This window comes from Lithobates pipiens, unplaced genomic scaffold, assembly GCF_037356315.1.
Source record: "Lithobates pipiens isolate NorthernLeopardFrog02 unplaced genomic scaffold, aLitPip1_a1.2 Scaffold_22, whole genome shotgun sequence".
NCBI classification, from domain to species: domain Eukaryota; kingdom Metazoa; phylum Chordata; class Amphibia; order Anura; family Ranidae; genus Lithobates; species Lithobates pipiens.
Window position 1 is genome coordinate 287,813,203 of NW_027507784.1, and position 27,519 is coordinate 287,840,721.

The 27,519-nt window shown below is 41.7% G+C and overlaps 1 protein-coding gene across 1 annotated transcript; it reads left to right on the plus strand.

Annotated features, from left to right (window-relative positions):
- Window positions 1–27,307, plus strand: EIF3B (eukaryotic translation initiation factor 3 subunit B). Its single transcript, XM_077449142.1, has 19 exons — window positions 1–249; window positions 9,677–9,869; window positions 14,437–14,556; window positions 14,643–14,700; window positions 14,932–15,060; window positions 15,154–15,311; window positions 17,008–17,139; window positions 17,225–17,291; window positions 19,374–19,420; window positions 19,505–19,715; window positions 20,722–20,794; window positions 22,379–22,501; window positions 22,667–22,745; window positions 22,918–23,056; window positions 24,327–24,452; window positions 25,022–25,099; window positions 26,020–26,128; window positions 26,215–26,327; window positions 26,828–27,307. Exons 1-18 carry the CDS (start codon window positions 147–149, stop codon window positions 26,310–26,312), a joined length of 2,043 nt encoding a protein of 680 aa, XP_077305268.1. The 5' UTR covers window positions 1–146; the 3' UTR covers window positions 26,313–26,327; window positions 26,828–27,307.
- Window positions 27,308–27,519: the final 212 nt, after the last annotated feature.

The window sequence follows — 27,519 nt, forward strand, 5'->3', positions numbered from 1 at the left end:
GTTCGGCGGTGGTTCGCTCCTTTTCCGCCCGACGCCGGCTCCGGTGCACATGGCCTGCTAGTAGCGCCAAGCCCCCGGATTGTCGTGTGGACCGAGCCCAGAGAAGGGGACAGCATCACGGCGGAGCGGAGGTGACAGAGGAGGGGATGCACGGGCCGGAAGAGCTCGCTATGGAGGACGAGGAGGGCACCGAGGAGGAGATGTCGTTCAGTGACCCGGAGGACTTTGAGGACGACATCACGGAGGAGGGTGAGGCGGGAGTGGGGGGAGGATGGAGGCCTCGGTGCAGACACACGTGGCTGCTGGGGGACTATAAGGAGCAGCGGACCGGGGGAAGGGAGAGCAGGCCTGCTCTATGGGCCTTCATTGTGTGTGGAGATCCCCACCATGGCCTGCTCTGATCATACCTGCAGGCCCCAACATCTGGGAGGAGACTTCCCATTATAACACGGGGATGAGCGCCCACCTATACTGTAGTGTTGTATATCGGGGTATCTCCCCCCTCCCAGCATTGTCCTAGGATCACATTGTACCATGAATGGGCCGGTGACTCAACACAACTGCCACAAAGCAGATCTGCACCCTTTTTCACAATGCACATGTGTATTGGAGATGCATTGGGGTATCATCTGTGCCACATTCACATTATTGGGCTGAGAGACTGTGTGCGTCTACGTGTGATGTGTGTATTGGATAACGCTCCCTCCCCCAAAACACACGTAATGTACATTCATGAAATGTGTGAGTTGCTGTTGCACCGTAGGTTAAAGTGATACTAAAGGATCACTTTTTTTTTAATAACCAACATATCATACTTACCTCCACCATGCAGCTTGTTTTGCACAGAGTGGCCCCGAACATCCATTTCTGGGGTTCCTCGGTGGCTGTCCCGGGTTCCCCCCCGCATTAGATACCCCCTTGGAGAAGCTCTCTCCGGGGGGGGGTTTCCTTGCGGGATCGCTCCCGAGTCCAGCATTCAGTGTCGATAGAGGTGCCCGCGTCATTGGATTTGATTAGCAGGGGCCAATGGCTGCGCTGCAATCAATCTATCCAATTAAGAGCTGGGAACCAGTGGCGAGAGGGAAATTTGGGTCTCAGGTAAGTAAAACGGGATGGGCTAGGTTGACTGCAAGGTGTGTTCTCACCTTCATGCATAGGAACCTTTACAACCCCTTTAAGCTGGGGTTCATGTATGTGCATACAGTCATTTAGTCATGTGAATGGGCTCCTGTACGTGCGAAAAAGAGTTTTTTTTTTTTTTTTTTGTAGGGTAGCTCTAGACATGCCCAGATCTCCCTTGCCTCTGAAGCCTGATCTGCGTTTGGAATGCACTCCAGAGGCTACAGACAGGCGGCGAGGAAGCAATGCGGCTAGGGTTGCCACCTCATCCCTTTAAAACTGAACACATATTAGACCCCTTTCACACTGGAGCGTTATGCAGGCGCTATATCGTTAAATAGCGACTGCAAACCGCCCCAAAACAGCTGCTCCATGCCCTCCAGTGTGAAAGCCCTCAGGCTTTCACACTGGAGCAGTGCACTGGCAGGGCGTCAGAAAAAGTCCTGCCAGCAGCTTCTTGGGAGCGGTAAACTCACCGCTGCTCCCCATTGAAATCAATGGGGCAGCGGCCCCCTAGTGGGGGGTTAAAACCGTCCTGCTATCGGCTGAATAGCGCCACGAAAACTATGGTAAAGCGGTGCTAAAAATAGCACTGCTTTACTGCCGAAACTGGGTCGGCTTGTTGTGAAAGGGGTCTTAAAGTGGTTGTAAACTCCTAAGGGGAAAAAAAACCCTGCAAGACAAAGGCGTAATGAGCTAGTATACATCGCATACTAGCTCATTATGAAATGCTTGCTTTAGAACAAGATAAAACGTATGTCAGGACCAGGCAGATAGTGTCTTTATTGGACGCATGAAGTGGCCTTCAAACACTTAGGGCTACACTCAAAGAGGGAAGCTATCTCTTAGACCCCTTTCACACCACGCCGCCCATAGCGTCGGCGGTAAAACGCAGCTATTTTTTAGCAGCATTTTACCGTCGGATTTGCGGCGCATTTCGGCTGCTAACGGGTGCTTTTACCCCCTGCTAGCGGCCGAGAAAGGGTTAAAACCTCCAGCAATATGCCACAATAGCGGCGTTTTGCCGGCGGTATTACAGCACTGCCCCATTGATTTCAATGGGGAGCAGCAGTAGACACACTGCTCCAAAGAAGCTGCTGGCAGGACTTTTCCGTGACGTCCTGCCAGCGTACCGCTGTAGTGTGAAAGCCCTTGGGGCTTTCACACTGCAGGCAATGGTGCAGCTTTTTTAGGGCGGATTGCAGGCGCTATTTCTAACGCTATAGCGCCTGCAAAATGCCCTGGTGTGAAAGGGGTCTAATAGAAAACAGATGAAAGAAAAAAGGCGCCTCTAAGTGCAGAATTAAAACTTTTACTATCCCCAAACAAGATTAAAAACACTTACAGAATCAAGGATAAGAAGAGGCATAACATGGATGTATGAAGCAGGAGAACCGGCATCAGGAGGTCCCAGTGTATCATTACAGATTTCCAGGGGTAACGATATGCAGCAGCAGAAGGTCCCAGGATAACCAGCAGGTGAACACCCCAGGCTCTGGGAACACTGGTGAAGCAATCGCGCTGTCTGAGTCAGGTGGTTGTCATCCCCTCCCTCTGATACCATTTCCGGGATTCATGCTCCACGCTGACTCAGACGGCGCGATTGCTTCGCAGGTGTTCACCTGCTGGTTATGCTGGGACCTTCTGCTGCATATCGTTACCTCTGGAAAGCGGTGATGATACACTGAGACCTCCTGATGCCGGAACGTGTTATGCCTCTTCTTATCCTTGATTCTGTAAGTGTTTTTAATCTTGTTTGGGGATATTAAAAGTTTTAATTCTGCACTTGGAGGCGCCCTTTTTCTTTCATCTGGTTACTTTAGAACAAAGCTGTTGCAGCAGTCCCCATACACCGATGTGACCGGTGACATGTCTCCTGGCATTATTGCGGGCTCCGGCACTGTGATTGGCCGGAGCCACCAGGCACGGCTGCTGAAGAAACGGCACGAGCGGGCATGTACCGATGATGTCGACACATATGGATGCAGTGAATATCTCCTAAATTGTGCAAGTTTAGGAGATATTCACGGTACCTACAGATAAGCCGGGTGGCATAAACACAGCTCAACTGTGCATTTTTGCAATTTTTCCACCTTTGTGGACCTGGCCAAAAGTAGAATTCCAGGATACATCTAATCTTAAAATACATCTTTCTTCCACAGGTTAGTCAGAATAGATGTCAGAGTAATTGTAAGGGATTTTTTTTGCATTTGATCACCTGTGGTTTTTATTTTTTGCACCATAAACAAAAAAAAGTGACAATTTTGAATTTTTTTTTTTTTTGCTTTAGTAAATATCCCCAAATTTAAAAAAAAAAGTCTTCATCATTTTAAGCCAATATATATACTTCTACATGTTTTTGGTAAAATAAATTGCAATAAGCCTATATTGATTGGTTTGGGCAAAAGTTATAGCATCTACACACGATGGCAAAAATTTATGGCATTTTTTTTTTTTTTTTTTTTAACTAGTAATGACGGTGATCTGCAATTTTTTTTTATCAGTGCTGAGACTTTGTGGTGAATGGATCGGACGCTTTTGACACGTTTTTGGGACCATTGACGTTTATACAGAGATCGGTGATATAAATATGCACTGACTACTGTGTAAATGTCACTGGTAGGGAAGGGGTTAACACTAGGGGGCGATCAAGGGGTTAAATGTGTGTTCAAACTAGGGGGGACTGACTGGGGGAGGAGAAATCATCGTTCCTACTTAGTAGGAACAAACGATATGTCTCCTCTCCCCTGACATAACAGGGATTTTGTGTTAACACACACAAATCCCTGTGCTGTCTTTCCTGCACGTGATCGCACGGCATCTAAAGGGAAAGCTGTACCCGTACAGGGTTTCGCCCAGGAGAGCCATTGAGCCACTCGGTAAACGGTTAAAGTGCTAGTGCATCAATAATACAAAGCTATAACTCAATCAAGTGAAAATACATAAAACCAGTGCGTGAAGATGGATTAATTCATAAATATCCAGACACAATACATTGTCAAAGTGCTACATGCAAAAACAGTCCAACAAAGACTGCTTAGTGTAAACCATTCATGAAATTGATGTGTTTGCCCAAATCCCATAATCCTGTGTGAATGTACAACACTTCACACCTCACTAACAAGCTGCTTGCTGAAGGGTAAGACGTCAAAGAAAGGTGGAGGCCTGGCTGCACTTTGGGAAAAATCTCCACTGGGATGGATTGATGGGACACTCCAGGGCTCAGGAACAGGGTTTCCAAAGCATTTCACAGAAAAGTCCAAGGAAATGTAAAGACAAAAGAGGGGACTTGTAGTGTAGTAATGCAAAATTCCACCGATTTATTAAGTAAAAAAAACTGCTCTCATATGGCAGGTAAAAAGATTTCATCTAGTTAGATATGCAGATTCAGGGGCATGATTTTGTCACCGCTGTAGCTCCACCCAGCTACGGTTGTGATGTAACCACTACTACACTATAAATCCCTCTTTTTGCCTTTACATCAACTTGAGCTTATCTGTGTATTGCTTTGGAAACCATGATCCTGAGCCATGGAGTGTTGCCATCCATCCCAGTGAGGATTTCTCCCAAAGGGCAGCCAGACCTCCACCCTTGAAGTCTTAGCTGTTGGTAAGCGGCCTGTGAGTGGGGTGTGCACCTGGGTGTGAAGTGGTGTATGCTCACACAGGATTATCGGATTTAGTCAATAAACGCATCAATTTCATGAACTGTTTGCACTAAGCATTGGACTGTTTTTGCACTGGCCACTTTATAATGTATTGCATCTGGATATTTTATGAATTGATCCATCTTCACATGTTGGTGTTTGTTATATTTATGCACTGGTTTTATGTATTTGGATTTGCATCTTTGTATTTTTGCACTGCCTACACAAGTGTCAAACTGGCGGCTCTCCAGCTGTTGCAAGTCCAAAAAGGCTTTGCAAGGCTGACCGTTACCAGGATGACTCCCACAGGCAGAGGCATGATGGGACTTGTAGTTCCGCAACAGGTGGAGGGCCACTAGTTTGACACCCCTTGCACTTTATTTAAAAGCACAGCATATTTATGAATTATAGTATGTGGGTATTTAATGAGTGCAGTTATCACTTTTTAGTTACTATAATTTTTTATTTTCTGACACCTAGCGCAACCATTTTTTGTTTTTCAATATTCAAAATAAATTGTGTGCTTTAACATGCTGCAGATCAGTGGTTGTATGAAGGTGGCATTGGGGCTCGTATCACACGGCTGCTGGTGTGCTCTGGGATGAGACTTTACCAATGTGCCAATCCTCACTGTTTACTTCTGTCTCTTTATTTTGTTGGAACTTTTCACAAGTGATATTTAGTTAAAGGCTAAATTCATCTTTTGGAGGAAAAAAAAATACATGCACATAATTTTGAAGGTTAAAAAAAGTTTAGTTTATTTTTTTGTGGGTGCAATGACACACACTGCTTATAGCTCTCTGCCCATGAGCTGTTGGCAGTGTGAATCATCTGCAGGTGTGCTAATCCGTGTGCCCACGGTTTATTTATGCAAACTTAAATTCTGTCTGCCGTGGTGGTGGACATAGTTTATTCATTCACAGATCTCCTGTGAAAAGTACAGATGCCTGAAAAAAGTACTACATTTGGTGCTTTTTTTTTTTCTTATTTTTCCAGTGTAGAAGGGTGGTGTAAACTGGCCTCATAGGAAAGTTTTTTTATTTTATTTTTTTCATCATAATAGTGTGCATGTAATGTATATTGCAGTATTGTGTGCATTACTGCACTGCAGCATAGTAGTGTGAACCCAACCTTAACCTGTGAGCCCATTCACACCAACATTGTCAGGCTTTTTTTGCCCAAAGTGAGAGCAAGGCAACTCATCTATATTTCCTATTGTTTCCGTTCATATCAATGTGGTGTGCACTGAAAAAGACACATTGCATTTTTGCACAGCATTGTGGTTTTGTATCATAGACAAATAAAAATAAAGCAGTGCATGTGTGCGCTGTGGTGTGAATGGGCTCTTACATAATCCAGTGTTTAAGTCTCCCCAGGTTTGCAGGCATCTCATCCCAGGCACCCATTGACATGTTAATTTATTTCTGCTACCATTGTAGTCCCTGTGGTGGACAGCAAAACCTTGTGCTTAAAGTCCAACTCTAGGCAGATTTAAAATACCCAGATTAATGCAGCTCTGTAATCAATACATCATTTAAATGTTTTTTTTTTTTTTTTTTTTCTGCTTAGTAGGGAACTAAAGCCTACACATGGACTGAATGTCGGGTGTCATTGGCCGGTTCAATAGAAACCGGCCAAAAGGTCTGCCGGCCATCTCCAATGGCTGATAGTGCTGACAGAGGGACCCATCCCCCTGTCAGAACAGAAAAGCTCAGCTGGGGAGATTGCTGTACTAACCTTGTATAGTTAGTGCGGTGGCCCCTCCTGATCTGTTTAGGTTTTTTTATGTTCACCCCGCTGGGTTGAGAAAAAAAAAAAACTTACTAGGCCTAAGTCACCGGTACAGTATATGAAAATGCAGCATAGAAAGGTTTCATCTCCCCTTCCAGTCAGACCTTAGCTATGTGGGAGAATTGCATAAATCCCAGGGCTGGAAGGACAGAAATGCAAATTCCTTGGCAGGTAAAACCACTCCCAATATTTTATTGATGGTTTTTAGCTGTTTGGGTGTAAGCTTTAAACAATAATATTGTTGGATTTAAGCCTAGGTTCACAATAGAGCAGATTTCCCATGCGATTTAAGAGATCAAATAAATTATTACAGGTGTTTAGCACAATTTACATTCATTCTAGTCTCTGCCCCCAAAGAGCTTACAATCTAAGGTCTCCAATGCATATACACTAGATCCACTTTTAAACAGACTCCAATTATCCTACCAGCATGTCCTCGGAGTGTGGGTGAAAAGCCGCACAGGCAGAGTAGGCTGATAATGTCCTAAAGAAGCTTTTAACCGAGGACCCTAGTGCTGCAAGGCAGAGTGCTAACCCATAGGCCACTGTGCTGCTCCATATGTTGCACTGGTACAATATGAGTATGCTATCAGAGAAGCCAGTCCTTATCTGCATACTTTATTCTTTTGTCAGTGACTCAGAGTATTGAAGCCGGGGTATTGGCATTTGCAGCTCAAAGGGTCGGCAAAAAGCAGCTTAAGGGCCAGTTTACACTTGTGCAATACCAGACGTCACATGTCATTCGCAGCGCACTGCTGTTCACATTACAAGAGATGTCTGTGCGGTGTGATATCAGCCATATAGATAGTATGGCTGATATCGTGCCGAATTCGGTCCAAACACGCACAGGACCCTTTTTTCGGACCAGAATCGGATCGCATGGGTGTTCACACGTATGCGGTCCAATTCGTGTCCGCACTGTCAGTTCGCAGTGCTGAAATGGGGGTGCCGTTAACATGACACTCCCCAGCAGTTCGCATATGGTAGTGTGAACCGCCATGCGTGTCGGGTGCGATGCGGGAACCCGCAGTGGATTTGCAGGGTTCTCGCATTGCACAAGTGTGAACCGGCCCTCAATCCATGTTAACAAAAGCCACATCCAGTCTGCCCTTTCTATCGAGAAGTAATTCTTGTCAAAATAGAATATCTCATCTTTAAATGCAAATGGCAGTGTTAGGTGAGCACAGTAATCAGCAATACAAAATAGATAAGTAAAAAAAAAAAATTGTATGAAAAGTTTTTTTTCATTGGGGATTGTCAGATCTGCCCCTCAATTTCAAGTCTGTACTGGATAAATTGACAACTGGATGCCTGCTGGATTATATTGGCTACAAAAACACTTTCCCTTTTTGTACATGAAGCTGTTACCGCACTTCATCTCCTGGGAGGATTATTTTAGTGTGTGTGTGTGTGTGTGTGTGTGTGTGTGTGTACATATATGCTTATTTTTTTATTTTTTTTTGTCCTGCTGTTAGAAGTAAGGCATGTTTAGCTGACACGTAGTCGGTTGGCTTTTTTCATAAACTTGTCATGTCAGCACAGCCCATCTGTATATGTTCCCAGCCCTTACAAGAGATAATCTTAGTAGAGGTGCTTTGTGCAATGATCACATTCTCTATGTAATACAAGAGAACTACGGCAGTCATAAGTTGGAGGAAATGTTATGAGGCAGTACGTTGTGTGCTTCAAATCTATCAGTTTGAATCTTTAACTGAAAATTAGCACATTACATTTGTACTGAGTGCGTGTGTGTTTTTTTGTTTTTTTGATACAAAGATGGCCAGTTACAGTACAGAGCCAAAGCCACACAAAGATCAGTCAAAAAGTAACATGAACAATGGGTGTGTCCGGCTGAATTTGTTTTTTTTTTTTTTTTTTTTAACATGGATTTTTTTTTCTGCTTAGTTTGCCGTGACAGGAGTGTGCGTCTTGTATTCAATATGTACACTTTGCCATTTTGTTTATTAATCTAGCAAACTTCACACAGCGAACCTAAATACACACCTGCATTTTTTTTTTTTCTTCAGTGCACCAAGGAATGCCATAGCGGTTTTTCACGCATTACTGCAGATTCTGTTTAAATGCCCGCCGTACAACAATTCAATTAGGTGACTTTGTCCTCAGGCACAAAGCTAAGCTGATGGCTAAATTCAAGTTATATACATATAAGAACTTGCATAGTCCATCCAGCACCACAGGTAATCGCTAGTTGTGCGAATAGCCACGTATATCTGTGGCCACTAACAGATCAAACCATATCCTACTACATTAAAATCAAACAGAAAACATTGGTCTTTAGGTAGACTTTGTAGAAGTATAGCCAAAGATTTTTGGCTGTACTTCTTTGAAGGATCAGTTTGTTCTGCACTTCTGTGATCCATTTTCAGCCAATGGCAGGCTAAAGTCCGCTGTGGGCTCTTGTTACCCAGCTGGGGAAAAATTCAGACTTTACATTTGGGATCCACCCAGATACTTAGACCGGTAGCTGACTTGGGCCACTTTCACACTGCCGCAACTTGAAAGTCATGCAATTTTTGTCGCGATTTCAGAGAATACCTGTTTAAACTTGAGGTCTATGGACCACAACTCGCATCAAAGTTGGACCAAAGTAGTACAGGAACTACTTTGAATTCACACAGATATGAATGGTACACATTGCAAATAATGGGGTACGACTTGTCATGCGACTTTGCAGTCCCAAGTAGCCTCTCAGCTGCGCCCCTGGGAGACTTGGCCAGCTGCTCCCACCTTTCCCCAGCCCAGAGCTCCAGTGAAAGCTGGAGGGGCAGAGACTGACAGTCACGGCTCTCTGCTCAGAAGTGATCAGCCTGGAAATAAAGAGATAATTAATGGCTTGCATGTTACAGAAATAGTCTTTTTGAGTTGCCTTTTCACAAGGTTCATGTCTTCAGTTGAAATTTTGAAGGTGCGGATAAAGGTCTGCCTTAAACCAAACTTTATGTTGGATATTAGGGCAAGATCAAACTAAACAACATACTTGTGTAAGATGCTTGATTTGTAGGGTTTGTTGGAGGATGCTGCAAAAATGCAGGTCTGATAAAACTGATGCTGACTGGTCCTAAGAACGTTTTGCAAATTGTTTTTCTTTTCTTTCTGTAGAGTTGCTTGGCGATATCTTGCAAGAACAGCCACATGAAGCCGATGGCATAGACTCAGTTGTTGTGGTGGATAATGTCCCTCAGGTTGGACCTGACCGTTTAGAGAAGCTGAAAAATGTAATCAACAAGATTTTCTCCAAGTTTGGAAAGATCACGAATGAGTACTACCCAGACACAGAAGGAACTACTAAAGGGTGTGTATGCCGTTTTGCTTGATGGTGTTGTGCAATGTTTTATTATCCTTGAATCATTTACTGTGTTAATGCTATCTACCATTTCATATTTGTGCAGGCTTAATTTTTCAGATTTTAGATTTAAAAAGGCAATTTCATTAAGAGCTTTGCTGGTTTACAGAACACATTTGCTCAGGAAATTGGCCAATTTCTTGTTCACAATGCCGTGATCTCTGCTTTCCCATCTATCATGGACAGTTATTTAGCCTTGCTACCTGTAGGGCAGAAGCACTCATACTATTACTGCTTGCAGCATAGTGTGGAGACTTGATAGACGACAAGACTAGGCGTTTGGAAAAATAAATATATAGCATAGCATAGTGTTGTGCTCTGAATGTGGTGTACAGGATCTGTGAAGTGGATAAAGTCATTTGACTTTATACAGCTGTGGCCAAAAGTTTGAGAATGACTCAAATTAATTTTCCGTCTGCTGCCTTTTTATTATGGCAATTTGTATATAATTCAGAATGTTATGAAGAGTGTAGAAAAAAAGAGGGGCGAGGGGAATGGTGGGACTTTATATGAAGCACAACATCAGAACCAAATGAATCAAGTAGATACTATTTAATGGTGCACATAATAAAATAATAAATACGTATAAATGTATACGCACACACACACACGTGTTCCTACATAGTAAATAATATATATTAAAATGTATTAAATGTAGCCCAAACTTGCATATAGACATGATTGGTTTCACACGTGTAAAATTGATCCAAATTTCTTTGATGTAGTCGGTAAAGGTAAATCTAAATAAATGTTACATTTATCACGCGTGCAATCAAATCTGAATACAAGTTTGGGCTACATTTAATATATATTATTTACTATGTATGAACGTGTGTGTGTGTCAATACATTTATATGTATTATGTTATATACTGACCCACATGCATCCATGTGCACCATTAAATAGTATCTACTTCTTTTTATTTGGTTCTGGTGTTGTTCCCCCCCCCCTTCCTCCTTATTTCTTTCTTTTTTATTTTTTTTCTGTGATTCAGGGATGGAGACATATGAATTCTGCAGCAGTTGTCTCATATATTCCCAACAATTTTATTAAAGAATGTTATGAAGTGTGATCCAGATGAATTGCAATTAATTGCAAAGTCCCTCTTTGCCATAAAAATGAACTTATGACCCAAACCCCCCCCCCCCCCCCCCAAGGACAAGCTGATCCTCTTGTTATAGGTTTCGGTGTTGATGAGGTCAAGGCTGGAAATCGCTCTGTAAGGCCGCTTTCACACCAGTGCCACCGCTTGGCAGACTCTGCTTGCTGCGGGGGATCGCTCCGCTGATCCTCGCTGAGCAGGTGGCTGACTGATCTGTCTCCATTTACCGAGCGGAGACAGGCCCAGTCCCACTCTTCTTCATGGGGAGACCAGACTGTTTTGTCCGTTTTCATCCAATCCTGTAGATGGATGGAAAATAGGACCACCCTGTGTCTGGATTTTACAGATCGGATAGCGGCGGATGTCAGCGGGTATGTCACTGCTGACATCTGCCGCTCCATAAGGGTGAATGTAGGGTCCGCCTGAAAACCTGACTGGCGGACCTGATCGGAAAGCTTGTGTGAAAGGGGCCTAATGCTGATTAAGAATAACAGAATGGAAGCTTTAAAAGGAGGGTGGTGCTTGAAATCATTGTTTTTCCTCTGTTAACCATGGTTATCTGCGAGGAAAAACGTGCAGTCATCATTGCTTTTCACCAAAATGGATTCAAAGGAAAGATTATTGCTGCTACTAAGATTGCACCTAAGTCAACCATTTATCGGATCTTCAAGTACTTCACAGAGAGAGGTTCAATTGTTGTGAAGAAGGCTTCAAGGCATTCAAGAAAGTCCAGAAAGCCCCAGGACTGTTTCCTACAGTTGATTCAACTGTGGGATCATGGCACCACCAGTGCAGAGCTTGCTCAGGAATAGCAGCAGGCAGGTGTGAGGTGCATCTGCACGCATAGTGATACAAAGACTTTTTCAAGGATGGTGTGAAGGGCAGCAAAGAAGCTGAGGTGGGGTTACTTCTCAGCAAAGGGAGTGGGCTCACTCACAAGAACACAGCCATGAATAAAGAATGGTATAAAAACATCCTCCGAGAGCATCTTCTTCCAACCATCCAAGAACAGTTTGATGAACAATGCCCTTTCCAGCATGATGGAGCACCTTGCCATAAGGGAAAAGTGATAACTAAGTGGCTTGGGGAATAAAACAATCAAAATTTTGGGTCAATGGCCAGGAGACTTCTCCCCCCCCCCCCCCCAGACCTTAATCCCATTGAGAACTTTTGGTCAATCATCAAGAGGCAGGTTAACAAAAACAAAAAACAAATTCTGACAAACTCCAAGCATTGATTATGCAAGAATGTGCCATCAGAATGTGGCCCAGTAGTTGACCGCATACCAGGGCGAATTGCAGAGGTCTTCAAAAAGTTATATTTTGTCTCATTCCTAAAACTTTTGGCCAGGGCTGTAGGTGGGTCTACCCAGAAGATGTAAGGGCCAGAGAGCTCTGGACAATAGGATAACTAGTAGCATTAGATGCAGCAGTTCCCGGGATGTTACTTTTTTTTTTTTTCCTTGCTGAGTGGATTTTAATTGCGTTGTGCTGTTGTCAAGTTCAGGAAATAGGTGCCTGTATGAACGATGGGTCCATGGGCTACCGCCTCAAAATGGCATTTGATGAAAATGGTGAGGCGTGAACACTGAACATCACTCAATTATTATAATGGGAACAGAAAGCATGAAGTGTGAATCATTGACTGTACAAAATGGCAAAGAAGCAGTAAATATACATTTTGTTACTTTTTTGTACAGTCAGTTGTTGACGCACAAGTTATTTTTATGCTTTCCGCTATACCTAGAGTCTGATTTTATTAGGAGTTTTTTGGCTTTAGCTTTACACAAAAGTCTGATTTTATTTGCAGATCATTGACTCGGGAAGTATCAAAACCCAGGGATAGATAGGCAATTGATATATATTTAGAAGGAAATCAGCAGTGGCACATCACCCTGGCCATTTAGAGCAAAGTGACCGTGCCTTTGTAAATGGTGTCCCCTTGCCTCTCCTCCCATGTTACATTGTTTGGGTCTACCAATCGAATGCTTGGCCTCAGCAATGTCACATGGCTCAGGGAAAGACCAAACCCACCACTCCTCTTAGTGTCTTGCAACCAGCTGACATGGCGTAAGTGTATTGGGGAAGGTTGTGGTTTACAAAGGCAATGTCACTTTGCCTGAATGTGCAAGGTGATATTTTAAGGTCCCCATATACCGGTAGCTGTTTTATTGCTACAGGGTGGCGCCTCTGTGCTGGATTGTGTGTGTAATATATCTTATAATATGTGATCCAGTTCTTCTAGGGAGGGGGCATGCATGCTCCCCGCCAGTCGCACGCTCCCACTGTGATTACACACAGCGGGAACCGATTGGTGGGTACCGCAACCTTGGGCAGAAAGGTAGAACTGTGGTCTGCGTATGTAAATTAGAATCCATATCTTCCCCTAGTAAAAGCAACTATCTATCTATCTATCTATCTATCTATCATAAATCTCATTCTGTCTTTTGTCCATAGCACAAAAGAAAAAGTGATCACAGAAATCTAGCTCTATTTGTGGTGGTAGAAGGACATGCATTTTAGAACGGTAACACTGCCTGGTATCTTTTCCCTTATCTGGAAAGGACTCTTCATTGATTGATTCACCTGAGGTTGCTTTCATTTGCTAGAAGGGTGCCCAATATTACGCCCTGCCTGCCCACTGAGTCCATTGAGTGCTTCTGTTGCAGCCAGCAATTGATTTTCATAAGACATGGGTTGATGGATAGAGTTTATTGTTCAGTTCAAGCTTTAGGCTGCTTTCAGATTGGCACTCCAATTGGGTCCACCTTTCCATTAGTTAGGTGGATCTGATTGGAAGGTCCATGTATTTCTGTGGATAAGTGGGTTTAAATGAACTTGTGTCCATTTTACACCTGCCTACCTCTGGGTCTCGATCGGGTCTTCTACAGAAATCCTTTGAGGGTTCTGTCCTCAATCATTTAGGCAGACCAGAGTCCGTTTACTCTCAGCTGCCCGTAGAGATAAGTGGATTCTGTGTCTGCTCTGCATTAACTGAGCAGCCATCTTCCCACTCTGCTAGCAAAGCCTTAAGGGCGCTTCCACATGGAGCAGATTTTGTTCTGATTAGCAGGGGGATCTGTGTATGGATTGGAACAGAATCTGCCCTGTGTGGAAGGGCCCTTAAGGCTTTGCTAGCTGAACACGGTCTCAGACAGGTAAAGAGCCTTTTCTGCCCAAGTAAGTTAATGAAAGGCTCTTTGATTCTTGCTGTAGGCAGCACTTTGTTGACAAACGCTGGGTTAAACCCACAAAACATGGAGCCTTTGGGCACGTAAGTTTTTTTTTTTTCATCTTGGTTTTAAGAAGACTTGTGTTTGTGTTGTGTGTTTTTTTTTTTTTTTTTTTTTTTTTTTTCTCCTGTCCCCTCTTCAGTTATTCTAATATTCGGTTATTCTAATTTTTCCACACTTAGGTATATCTTCTTGGAGTATGCATTACCAGCTCAGGCTCAGGATGCAGTCAAGAATGCAGATGGCTACAAATTGGACAAGCAGCACACCTTTAGAGTAAACATTTTCACAGACTTTGATAAGTAAGTCTTTGAAGTTTTTTCCTTTTCATATTGGGGCACCTTTATTGGGTCTTATGTTCTCTATAACAATTTGTTTGTCTTGACAGATATATGGGCATAGGTGATGAGTGGGAGGTTCCTGAAAAGCAGCCATTTAAAGACTTTGTAAGTGTACAGATTGTTCTACGTAAAATAACTCCATTCCCATGTTTTTTGGCATACTGATAGATGATGTAAGTTGCGATGCTGGTTAATTTTATATTAGTTAATAACCGGTTAACTTTTTTTTTTTTTTTTTATTTTTTATTTTTTTTTTGCTATTGAATGTTTGTGGGCACTTGACTCAGCCCCACCATTTTTGAGGGAAGGAGCCTAATGCTGCTTTTTCTCTTCTAGGGTAATCTTCGGTCTTGGCTTGAAGATCAAGACTGCCGTGATCAGTTCAGTGTTATATATGAGGCAGGTGACAGAACGACCATATTCTGGACTGATGTGAAAGAACCAGTTCCTGTTGAGGAGAGACCTGTAAGTGAATGCATGATAGTTCTCATTCTGTATGTGTATTGCATTTATCACCATACCACTCTCACACACCCACCGTAAAAATGTTTCTTGTAGCGATGGACTGAAACATATGTTCGTTGGTCTCCAAGAGGAACCTACTTGGCTACCTTCCATCAGAGAGGTATTGCTTTGTGGGGAGGAGAGAAATTTAAGCAGATCCAGAGGTTCAGCCATCAGGGGGTACAACTCATCGACTTTTCTCCTTGTGAGAGGTAGGTTCTTTATGGTATCCTGTCTATTTGTCTCTGCTTACAGATAGAATGATGAATTGAAGCAAAGTGTCTTGCACCACACGTACATTGAAAATATGTAAACATGCTAATTCAGGAAATCGGCACAGATTCCAATTTCTGCACTGAGCTAATTTAAATTGCTTGTGGGCAGTGAAAATGTGTGTTTTATTTTTTCTGTTTGAGTCTTGCTCCTAGTGCAGTTACTTTTGAGTGAAGAAATCCGGCACATGGCATGAAGTCTCTCAACAGTGTGGTTTCTGCACTTTTAGATAAGAAATACCAGTGTTGGGTGGCCTGACCTTTTTACTTGTGTAAAGTCTACTTTGTGTTTGTTTTTTTGAGGACTGATGGGAGGGTAGTTGACAGGAGAAAAAAGGGAGAAGAAAATGGGGTTTGTTGGTAGAGGGGTCCCTGTGATTTTCATTGCACCAAAATGGTCTGACGGGCTGAGCGTTGGTCTTTTCCAAAGGGACCAGACTTCCTGGCCCAATACCCATGTATTCTATTCTGCTTCTCAGTTGCTGGCTTTACCGGCATGGCTGTTGACACCGAAGACATAAAATGTGCTAGAGCACTAATGGTAAATGTCCATATAATTTCCCCCAAAAAATGTAAATTCAAATTAAATTTCCGTGAACCAACACCAAAATCTATCAACCTGGGTGATGAGTCCATACGAACTGGGTGACATAATGTCGTCCACCACCAGGCAAACGATCTACTCGCCAGAAGAAATTGACACCCATTACAGGTAGTCAGACCAAGCTCGGATTCCAATAGGAGTGTGCCTTCTGAAGGGAGACTGGTCCACGGCCTGTTATACTCTGATCATATATTAACAGATAACAAGAAGGGGCTTCTCATTGTGTAGTATAAAAAAATCCCTTCATTCCATACGAGGCATCGGCATGAAATGCAGTAAAAACAATTAAAAAAAGCATGCAGTTGCATCTGGTTGCACTCCACCTGCATTCCAACTAGCGGAAGTGATGTATCACGTGCCTTACGACCCAACGCATTTCATCAGGAACGTCTGACGTCAGTAGTCATGGACCAGTCTCCCTTCAGAAGGCACACTCTTATTGTTATCCGCACTTGGTCTGACTACCTGTAATGGGTGTCAATTTCTACGAGTAAATTTTTGCCTGGTAGTGGTGGAAGACCTTATCTCACCCAGTTAGTAAGGACTCTCATCGCTCACTTTGGTAGAAGATTTTAGTGATAGTTCACGGACATTTAATATGAATTTTAACTATTTTTTTTGTGGAAATTATATAGATATTTAACATTAGTGCTTTAGCACATGTTTTATGAATTCAGTTACTTTTTATCACTATTATTGTTTGTGTGTATATATGATTATCTAAAGCGCGGTATGAAATTCATTTGATTTCTTTAACACATCATTAGACCTTTGGTCTCACTACCAGCTGCTCCTTAAAAGTTATTTAGCACAATTTTATATTTATTCACGTTAATTGTTTCCAGGGTGCATGGCTCATAGGTATTTCCTATTTATTTTTTATTTATTTTCCGTTCACAACCATGACATAACATTCATTATGAAACTTGTTAATCACATGGCTAACACAGCAATAAATACGAACCCTTTCTTGCTGTATCCAAAATAAAAAAGTTTTGCTTAGCAATATAACTTCTAAACCTCTTCTTGCAGGTATCTTGTCACTTTTAGCCCTCTTATGGACACTAAGGATGACCCACAGGCAATCATTATCTGGGACACTCTAACTGGACAGAAAAAGAGAGGATTCCATTGCGAAAGTTCAGCTCACTGGCCTATCTTTAAGTATGTGATTTTTGTTATTGATTGATTGTTTCTGGTTTATTTATTTTTTTGGGACAGCAATAAGTATCTTCCATTCTCTTCTCAGGTGGAGTCACGATGGCAAATTCTTTGCCCGAATGACACTAGATACACTCAGCATTTATGAAACACCTGTAAGTATTTTAGCTTTTAGTTTTTTTCCTTTTTTTTTCCTTTTTATTACAGCTGCAGTCTGAATTGACATTAAAGAAAAAGTCCAGCCTGAACTTTAGGCTGGGCTTCTCCTATGGGCCATAGGAGTGCAATTTGTTATGCACTCCTGTGATCCGTTTTCAGTGGAGAGCGGTCTGAAGTCCACTGTCCGCTGATGTCACTGGAATCAGTCCAGGCAGCGTGTCATCCTGACTTAGGAAGTATGGATCCGCCAGCTGCCTGGACTGGCTGCTCCCGCCCCTCCACAGCTCAGCGCTCCAGTCAGCGTGGAGTAGCAGAGCAGGAGAGATGCTGATTGACAGTCAGCAGCTCTCTGCTCGGTGAGGTGAGAGAACCGAGCCGTTAGCGATGTTCGGAGGCTCGATTCGCAGTGAAGAGGCAGCGAGGGACAGATGCAGCTTTGGTCTGATGCTACATCCAGCTAGGGTAAGTATGAATCTACAAAATAATACTTCTCTTCAATTTTTAAATGTATAGGATTTTGTTTTTGTATATGTATTAAAAATAACTTGTTTAAAATTGTGTTGTATTGGGGGGGGGGGGGGGGATATTTAGTTTTATTGCTTCTCGCTATGTAGTTCTGAGTCAGCTGGGACCTGCTGACCGACTGTGTCAAATCACAGCCCAGAGCCTTGTGTTGCTAAAATATATATATACACATACAGAGGGATTGATTGTTGCAAAGCAAGGGAAATAAATAAATCTATGTGTAGTCACCTGTACAGGGGAGGAGAGGAAGAGGTTTGCCGGCCGGATCATAAGAGCGCTTAAACATCGCTGTAACAGCTTTCGTTTCAATTGCTGTGTGTTGCCCACCCTGGCCAAAGTGTTGGTGTACTGTTTGAATGCTGTAGATGCGACCTTGGTCAGCAGTGATCAAGGAGGCTTACTACCTGGCAGATCCACCAGAATGAATATCTGTAGACTGTTCTACAATATACATTACCCACGTGACTTCCCCCACCCATGCCATCGTATCCTTAGACACCTTTGACAGCGTCGAATGGCCATATCTTTCAGGTTTTACAGCTGTAGGGCTCTGGCCCCCGTGTTATAATGTGGATAAGACTCCAAAAAAAAAAAAACTATCCTGCCATGGAAGGGAACACAGACCCCTCTGAAATCACTCTGATTAAAGTTAGTTAATGATTCTATACCACTATACAAGCTTACATTTGAACTCTGAAAACTGAATAAAAAATTTCACAAAATCTGGGGTAGATGGATAGCTAGCCATTTGACCCTTAACCCAGGATAAATACATCTTAATGCTAATTCTTGGTCGTGCCATGTAATTCAATGTGCTGATCTCAACTGTCGATCTAAAGTTCACATTGATATGATAGATTCTTGTACTTATGCAATTAATCTCACGCAATGGGTGCATTGCCATTTGTTTGACTGCATGTACTGCCTGTTGATGTATACCAATGAACAATCAATGATTTTTTTTCGTATGTTGGTTTCTCTTTAAACCCAATAAAATAGTTTTTTTTTTTTTTTTTTTTTAAAGATACACAGGCAGGTTCTCATTAATGTTTTGCATACATTACGTAAATTGATGTTTATCTGTGAATAGAAAATAGGCATTTATTACCTTTTTTTTTTTTTGTTTTTGTTTTTGTTTTTGTTTTTGTTTTTTTACTGTACTGGATAACGGTAGTAAGTCGTTTTTACAGTATTTTAATGAACCTTTGCTTTGATCCCGGAAAAGCTTCCAACTTTAATAAAATGTTACTATTGGCTGCAAATATGTTTAAAAGGCTTAGTGCCAAATCATTACACAGAGGTTTATATTAAAACAAGCCATGCTGTGTTGGAAAATAACGGTAAAAATAAAATGCACTAAAGAATGTAATTCAAGAATACAAGCCATGTATATTCAAATAAGTCAGCGTTTGTTTATAAGGGAACGGCAAAGCAATGATTAGTAAGGGAGGTCCCTATTTTTGGACTCTCAAAAGCTTTGTAATGCTCTTATAGTAAGTTTATTAGTAGCAGCATGACATGACTTACAATTTTACATCTGTGTTCTCATGCAGTCCATGGGTTTGCTGGATAAGAAGAGTTTGAAGATTACAGGAATAAAGTAAGCTTGCTTATTATTGGTGACTTGGTTTATCAGCCAGCCTTTACTTTGTGTGAATCCTAATGGCACATTGTTTTTCAACAGAGATTTCTCCTGGTCCCCTGGGGGTAATATCATAGCGTTCTGGGTTCCAGAAGACAAAGATATTCCTGCTAGAGTGACCTTAATGCAGCTTCCATCAAGGCAAGAGATCAGAGTCAGAAACCTTTTCAATGTGGTTGACTGCAAGCTTCACTGGCAGAAGAATGGGGATTACCTCTGTGTGAAGGTGGATAGGACGCCAAAGGGAACTCAGGTAGGTACCAGGTAATTTTATCTGGCTCAAGCTATTTCTTGTATGGTGTATGCATGGTCAGATCTTATATAGGGTAGTCAAGAAAAGAGTTTGATTCCTTTCTTTCATCTCTAGAACATGTTTGAAGCACAGAGTCTTCCTCAAGTAAACTGCATATTTCACTTCCATCCCAAAATCTAAAAAGGGATTTATTCTTCCTTTAGGGGAAGATGTATTTGTGAAAATCATTGTTCCCTTTTGCCCCAAGGCCAACTGGAATCCAGAAATGCTGGTTTACACCGTATACAGTATAGTGGCAATTTCTTCAAAACTGTATTCAGCTGTTTATGGATAGTTGGACTAAATTGAGGAAATGGAAGCCTTGGCTTCTTTGGAGTCGGGCTTGTGATTATGTTTAGTAGCACATGTATTAAAAATAAAGCACGGTACTCATTTATTTATTTTTCCCCCAACCAGCAGGCTTAATGGGGGAAAAAAAAAAACTGATTCCTGCATCCACACAATGTGGTTGCAGGAAACTCCCCCACTGTGCTATTGTATTCTGACAGTGGGGACCTCTCCCCTGTCAAAATGCGCTGCAACCAGTGATTGCTGGTTTTCCAGCAGGACCAGAAATTCTGTTTAATATACATTTTTGAGGTTTTCTTGTTTAGGCCAAAAATTATTTGTGGATCATGCCATAAATCTTTGCAGCTTATAACTTCCTGTGCTACCTGTTATAAGTTAGTATTAGTCCAATCACTTTGTATAACCATAGGTACAATATAACTATTGAGTGTTTCCACCCTTATACAAGGGTTTTGTTTACTGGCAGGATCACTCTGTGAGCATGAAGGGGAAAATGAAAACCAATGCAGACACACATGGGGACTGCAGTATTACATTTGTGTTTGTGGGTTTAGTTACTTTATTACCCTGTCCCTTTGTCGAACATGGTTTTTAATTTTTAGATAAGTGGTCTGACAGTATTTTTGTTACATTTGGTGTTTTGTCTTGCTGCCTGCAGGGTGTGGTGACCAATTTTGAGATATTCAGAATGAGAGAGAAACAAGTCCCAGTAGATGTGGTTGAAATGAAAGGTAAATTGTATGTTTGTTTTTTCATAAAACAAAAAAAAACGCCTGCCGGAGGTCATGGCTTGTTTTTCAGTAAGGGGTTCACCAAGAAAGCAGTAAAAACAGACAGTTGTTCTGCCTTTTTACCGCCCACCTGAACTGCAATCACAACCAGAGGTAGTAGTATTGTGCAGGTTAAAGAATAGAGAGATATAAATGAAGAGAGCTATAGGTGGATAGAGATACATCTCTTTATCTCTAGGGCAGTGATGGCGAACCTTGGCACCCCAGATGTTTTGGAACTACATTTCCCATGATGCTCATGCACTCTGCAGTGTAGATGAGTATCCTGGGAATTGTAGTTCCAAAACATCTGGAGTGCCAAGGTTCGCCATCACTGCTCTAGGGTATGTGCCTATTATATAGCTGGGACAAAGCCAGCTGTATGAGGTTTATAGCAATTACTTGTGTACCAGGGCTGGTCAACACACACACTGTACACATGGAGAACCAAATGCCGAAATTCTGCTAGAGCTGCTTGACTGCTGATGTCATGGGCCAGGGTGTGCTCATATGTTGCTGAGCAGAGAAAAGATCACTGAATGCATTTCTGTGACTAGGAGGGAGCCTTCACCAGCCCAGATAGTGCACACAGCAGTTAGAAACAAACACTAAAATTCTGCCAAAGTTGCCTGACTGACGGCTAATCGTGGAGTGCTACAGGAGAACGCCCACATTGTGGTTTGTTTTTTTTCCTCTCCGGAATTCCACCTCTCGGCTTTGCTCCCCAAAATGGAGGTGGGGGACCGAAGTGTATGCAGAGACACGGATGAGTGAGCACTTCTAGCGCTCGTATGCTTAGCCACCCTCCTCCATTATGTGCTCTTGTTTAGGGAGGGTATATAAATTATATGGGAATTATAGGTTACTTGCCTTATGAATTAGAGATACACCAAAATTTTGGCAGCCGAAAATTTTTTTTATTTATTTTTTTGCCATTTTACCAATCAAGAAAAAGGTGCAGATAATGGTGCTAAAATGCTTCTTCCAGGATTTACTGTGCTTATGGTGTGTTTTTCATAGGTCATGTGACTCAAACACTGCATCAAAAAGTAACACATGCGTTATTTGATGCATTTTTGCTATGTTTTCAATGTTTTTAAACAAAAAGGTGTGTTTTTGGTGCTGTTTTTATACTGACAAAATATACAGCAAGCAACATTTTTAACATCATAATAGAAGCGCAAGGGAAATGCATTTTTCAATCATATTCATTTAAATTCATGATATTAATGAAAAAGTTGAATATAATACAACTACAGCTTAAAAAAAAAAAAAAAAAAAAAATTATATATATAATTATACACACACTAAATTTCGGTTTCTAAGTGGATCCTGAATTTTCACTTTTGGCATTAAAATATACATTCAGTGCACCTCTATTGTGAATGGACAACTACACATACATTGATCTAGGTAGAAATAATCCCTAACAACTAGATGGTAGCTTTCCTTTTATTTTGTAATGTCCAGACTAAAGGCAGAGCTCTTAAACCAAGATGCACTGTTGGGAAAAGTATAAATATATTTTTTCTTGTTCTCCTGTAGATGGCATCATTGCTTTTGCCTGGGAACCCAATGGAAGCAAGTTTGCCGTGCTCCATGGAGAAGTCCCTCGGATATCAGTAACTTTCTACCATGTGAAGAACAATGGCAAGATTGAACTTATAAGTAAGTCTGGATTTGTCCTCCCCTCAATCTTTAGGTATTACTAAATAGGCAGCCATACATAACAATGCTTTTTGTGATCTATCTTTGACATGGTTTTATGTGTATTATTTTTTATTTTATTTATTTATTTATTTATTTATTTATTTTTTTTTGTTTTTTTTTTAGAGACATATGACAAACAACAAGCCAACACAATCTTCTGGAGTCCACAGGGACAGTTCTTGGTCTTGGCAGGATTGAGAAGGTATGTACAAGATCTCTTCTCAGCTTTGCTTTACTCCTTCCTCTCCAAAATAATCTAGTGCAGCCGTTTGTGTTTTCTTTTTTTTTTTTTTTTTTTTGTTTCATCTTGGATTTATAGTACCAAAATGGCAGTTTTATGCATATATCTAATCCTATAACTCCTTAACTTTCAGCATGAATGGTGCCCTGGCCTTTGTTGACACCTCAGACTGCACCATCATGAATATTGCAGAGCATTATACAGCCTCTGATGTCGAATGGGATCCAACAGGCCGTTACGTTGTCACATCTGTGTCCTGGTGGAGCCATAAAGTAAGAACTAATTTTTGTTTTAAAGTGGCAGTCAACTCTACTAACAAAGTTGATTAAATGGTCCCCCTGCACTGTTGTTGTGCTAGTAATCTTTGCACACTAGCATAATATGGCATACTTGCCTGTCAAGTGGAGCCCTCCAGCAGTGCTCTGTCTCCGCTTCAGTTGCTTCCTCCTTCACCCGATCTTCCTTACGGGTTTGCGATGTGCAGCCTTTTAAATGGCCTGGCCACAATGAGGTCACTCCCTTGCATGCAAGCAGGAGTCACGATTGCGGCACAGCACTTTTTGCCTTGATGGCACATACTGTGTACTGAATGCACAGTGACGTAATTGCCTCTTGCCTATTTGAAGGTCTTCTAAACACAAGTTCAGGGCTGTTTCACACTAGCTGCTGTGAATGGTGTTTTTTTTTTTTTTTTTTTTTTCCTGCATCAGATCAACAGCACCATTTGTTTTGTTTGTGCTTTGTTCACACTGCAACAGAGCCCCTAAGTCCTAAACGGTGACAAAAAAGGCATACCGTATGCCTTTTCACACAACAGACCGAAGTTCACCTGTAGGCGCTGCATGTAATGTCTGTTTCTCTGCATTTAAAGGTGCACCTTTTTTAAAACTAAGCCTTAGGTCTGGCCTTCTCCATGTTTTTCATATGTTGCCATGGCCAAGTTGAGTGGATGGGTTGCAAGTGAAATAGATTAGACATGCACAAATGTTCTTGGGAGATGGCCAAAGCAAGAAAGCAAAAGATGAGCATGTCTTGCCATCTAGTTTTAGCTCTATTTGCACAGGTAACCTCCAGGTTTACTGAAATGAGCTTATCAACCTTCTAAAATGCTAATGTTTCCTAAACTAAATGTTAAAGTGATTGTAAAGGTTTGGCGTTTTATTTAAAAACATTTTTTATACCTTCTTCCTCTGTGCATGGGTTTTGCTCTGAGTGTCTCTGATCATCCTTTTACGAGCCCCCCCCCCCCCTCCCCCGGCTCCTGTGCTACTGGATTTAATTGGCAGCAGAAGGAGCCAATGGCTTCTATCCAATGAGGACCCGAGAAAGCGGCTGGAGCTGCTGTGCTTGTCCCCCATTACTGGAATGTTCGGCTCAGGTATGAAAAAGGGGGGCTGCTACAGCACAAAGGGGGTTTTCCACCCTAATGCATAAAATTCTGTAAGGTGAAAAACCCTGAGGGTTAAGCCCACCAGTCCTTGTCACAGTTTGACAACAGTCATTTTATAACCGTCATATTTAAGAGGTTCTCTTCTATTATAGGTGGATAATGCGTATTGGTTGTGGACATTCCAAGGTCGTCTTCTTCAGAAGAACACTAAAGATAGATTCTGTCAGCTTTTGTGGAGACCAAGACCCCCAACTTTGCTGACTGCAGATGAGATCAAGGTACATAGTGTGGCCTGTATCACTAGTATGTTTTTTTTATTTTATGTATGCATTGAGCAGTGTATGTGGTAGGGCTTGGATTTTAAAAGAAGGCTTTGTCCTTTGAGCACACCACTGGTTTCTTTATAGGATACCTATTGTTAGCTGCTTGCTGACTTTGACCGCAAAGGGGGCTAAAAGCTAAACTTGTAGATTTTTAGTTTTTTACATTTTGCAAGACTATAGCAACGTCAATTCTTCATGCATAAACTGAAACCTTTTACTATCTAATGTTGAAGGGTAAAGATGTTAACTGATATGGTAGACCAAAGCATTGTAATGCCATATGAGAAATCTAAGAAAAGGGTAAGGCAATCTGACCTTATAGCTGCCCTACTATGGATATGATTTATACTTGTGCCAAAAATCCACCATTATAAATTATTAATGGAATACCAGTGACAGGCATGGAAATGGTTGAAATACCTGTACCTGAGGAACTCCAGTTTATAGAAGTATTCCTTAACTTTTTTTGAAATGATTGATGTAGAATGTACTTGACTTTAATGTGACTTTTTTTTTTTCCATAGACTATCAAGAAAGATTTGAAGAAGTACTCAAAAATATTTGAACAGAAAGATCGATTAAGTCAATCTAAGGCTTCAAAGGTAAAAAAATATTGCAAATAGATCTTGAGCTCTAAATTCCTACTGGACAGTGAAGGTGCAGCATTTCCTAATGTCAGATGGGTACCTCGATGTAGGCCTCACCTATAGAAGGTAGGGCATAGAAAGACAATGTACTGCATATTGCCTCTAATAGGCACCCCTTCCCATAAATCTTATTAGCCTGATGGGGCATTGAGTATTAAGTGCTAAAACTTTTTTTAAATGCTTTCAAATAGCAGGCAGTGCAGAAAAGTGAGAGTGCAGTTGAATTTCAGTAAACTGTTCAAATCACAACATGTTGATGCTCAGTCCCAAACCACTATTGGGTTTTATACCACAGTGTCTTTGGAAGAATACAGTATGCCACTCTTGCACGAAGTTTCACAGAAAATCCCTTCTTTCAGTAAGGCTGGCCATACTGTTTGAATTCCTGCTAAACCGGCTGAGATTCGAACAGTGTATGGGCAGGCTGAACGTACCAAGTTTATTGATCAACTTGCGCACAACCAGCTTGCCGGATTTGCTTTTACTGCTACATCGGCTAGCAATGATCACTGTCGTCTCCTGTCAGCAAACTGCTTTTTTTTCTTAAGGCATAGTGCACTTATTGGTTCCTGATCATTAGTTCAAACTGAAGCAACAGGAAACAGCAGTCTGAGCACTAGTAGGGTTGACCTGTGTGGTATCTCAGCTATCAGATGATGAAGGTAGATTTTACATTTTCTACGCACAGGTATCGATGCGCAGGAACATTACTGTACAGCTTGCAGATACCTAGAAGTTTACACTTGTAGTAACTGATCAAAAAATAAATAAAAAAAGTGCTGGCGAACAATTAGTTACATGTCGTTTGGTTTTGGTACCTATCTGAAAATAGTCTCATAGACACTGTTTTGAAACTTTACTTTTGCATTTCAAAGGAACTGGTTGAACGCAGAAGAACAATGATGGAAGAATACAAGCAATATCGTGAGCAGGCACAAAAGTTATACTTTGAGCAAAAAGATGCCCGTCTGGAACTCAGAGGAGGTTTGTATACAGTGCAATTGTCTCCTAATAACAGGCTACCAGACATGTGTCTTAATCTGGTTCTTTCTATTTCTTGCATCTGTTAGGTGTGGATACAGATGAGTTGGACAGCAATATTGATGACTGGGAGGAGGAGACCATTGAATTCTTTGTCACTGAAGAAATTATTTATTTGGAGGAGTAATCCATTAACGTTACAGTAGGTTCTTTTAACTCTATTAACACTGCCCCACATTGGTGGTTAGTGGCAGTGAAATTTAGCCCCCCAAGTTCTGAGTTTGTGTTAATGGCAGAGAGAGTCAAAATAGTAATGCATTTATTTTTTTAAATTTTTTTTTTTTTTTTTGTCATGTCATTTTTGGGGGGCGGGGCGCTGCGTACCTGGTTTGGAGTAGGACTTCCTGTCCAACTTCTGGCCGCCTAGGCGGCTCTCCCTTCCGGTGTTGTTCTGGGACATGTCACAGGTCTCTTGCAGGTGGAAATGTTTTGTCTTTTAATAAAAAAAAAAAAAAAGTCTACTACCGCTTTAATCCTCTTTTCTGAATTTTTGATCAATAATGGATGTATGTTGGGCACCAGGGGGTTTAGATACTTCAAAGAATGTTGCCAGTGTACAATCTAATATCTGTATAGAAAACAGTTTCTAGACCATTTTTAGCCTGAGTTTTATTTATTTTTTTTGTTTTTTTCTCCATGTAGGATTGTCCTCCCTGGCATCAGCAATTGTTCTCTACAAAAATACACGACTCCCAAGATTCTATCTTAGTCCTCCCGTGACCGTGAATGGGACATTACATCATTCCTTTCCGAAGTTGTGCCTTTAATCTCCCAGTTCATCTTTTTAAAGAGCGCTACTTTTAAATTGATTACTCTGTACCACCACTGAATACATCTAGCGAAGGAAACTGCTGCTGGTACTTCGAGTCACTTTGTCTCACCATGACTCTGCTTCTTGACGCTCAATGCACATTGTTTCAGCCTGCCAAGAGCCTTTTCTACTTCCCTACTGAGAGGACAGTCAACTGTTCATACTGGCGAAAGCGTTACAACAATATACTTCTACTTACTACATCTTTTAGTGTGCTGAACCAGCACCACAGTGGACTGTACCCTCCTCCATTCAGATTGCGACCTTGCAGGATGAAAGATGGAATTTAAAGTAAACATATATTTAAAATATGTGTGGTTTTGTCTTGTATTAATCTGTTTTCATCAGCCGTAGGCAATATACATGGCAGCATTGTAATGGGCTTTATTGCCGTGCTGCCACATGTTTTCATGCAGCTGGTTCTACTGTTTTTAGCTGGAAATTCACTCACTTTGTACCCCCTGCACTGTTAGCCTGTTAGTGACAACTCCCAGCCATGGCTTGTAATTGGGAACCTGTAGGA

What these genes read in the sequence shown, in the direction of transcription:
- EIF3B (XM_077449142.1), top strand. Translation starts at nt 147, where the DNA reads ATGCACGGGCCGGAAGAGCTCGCTATGGAGGACGAGGAGGGCACCGAG. An exon ending in ATTTTCACAGACTTTGATAA is followed by an intron (nt 14,557 to 14,642) that starts GTAAGTCTTTGA and finishes TTGTCTTGACAG; the next exon opens with ATATATGGGCATAGGTGATG. An exon ending in CCGTCTGGAACTCAGAGGAG is followed by an intron (nt 26,129 to 26,214) that starts GTTTGTATACAG and finishes TGCATCTGTTAG; the next exon opens with GTGTGGATACAGATGAGTTG.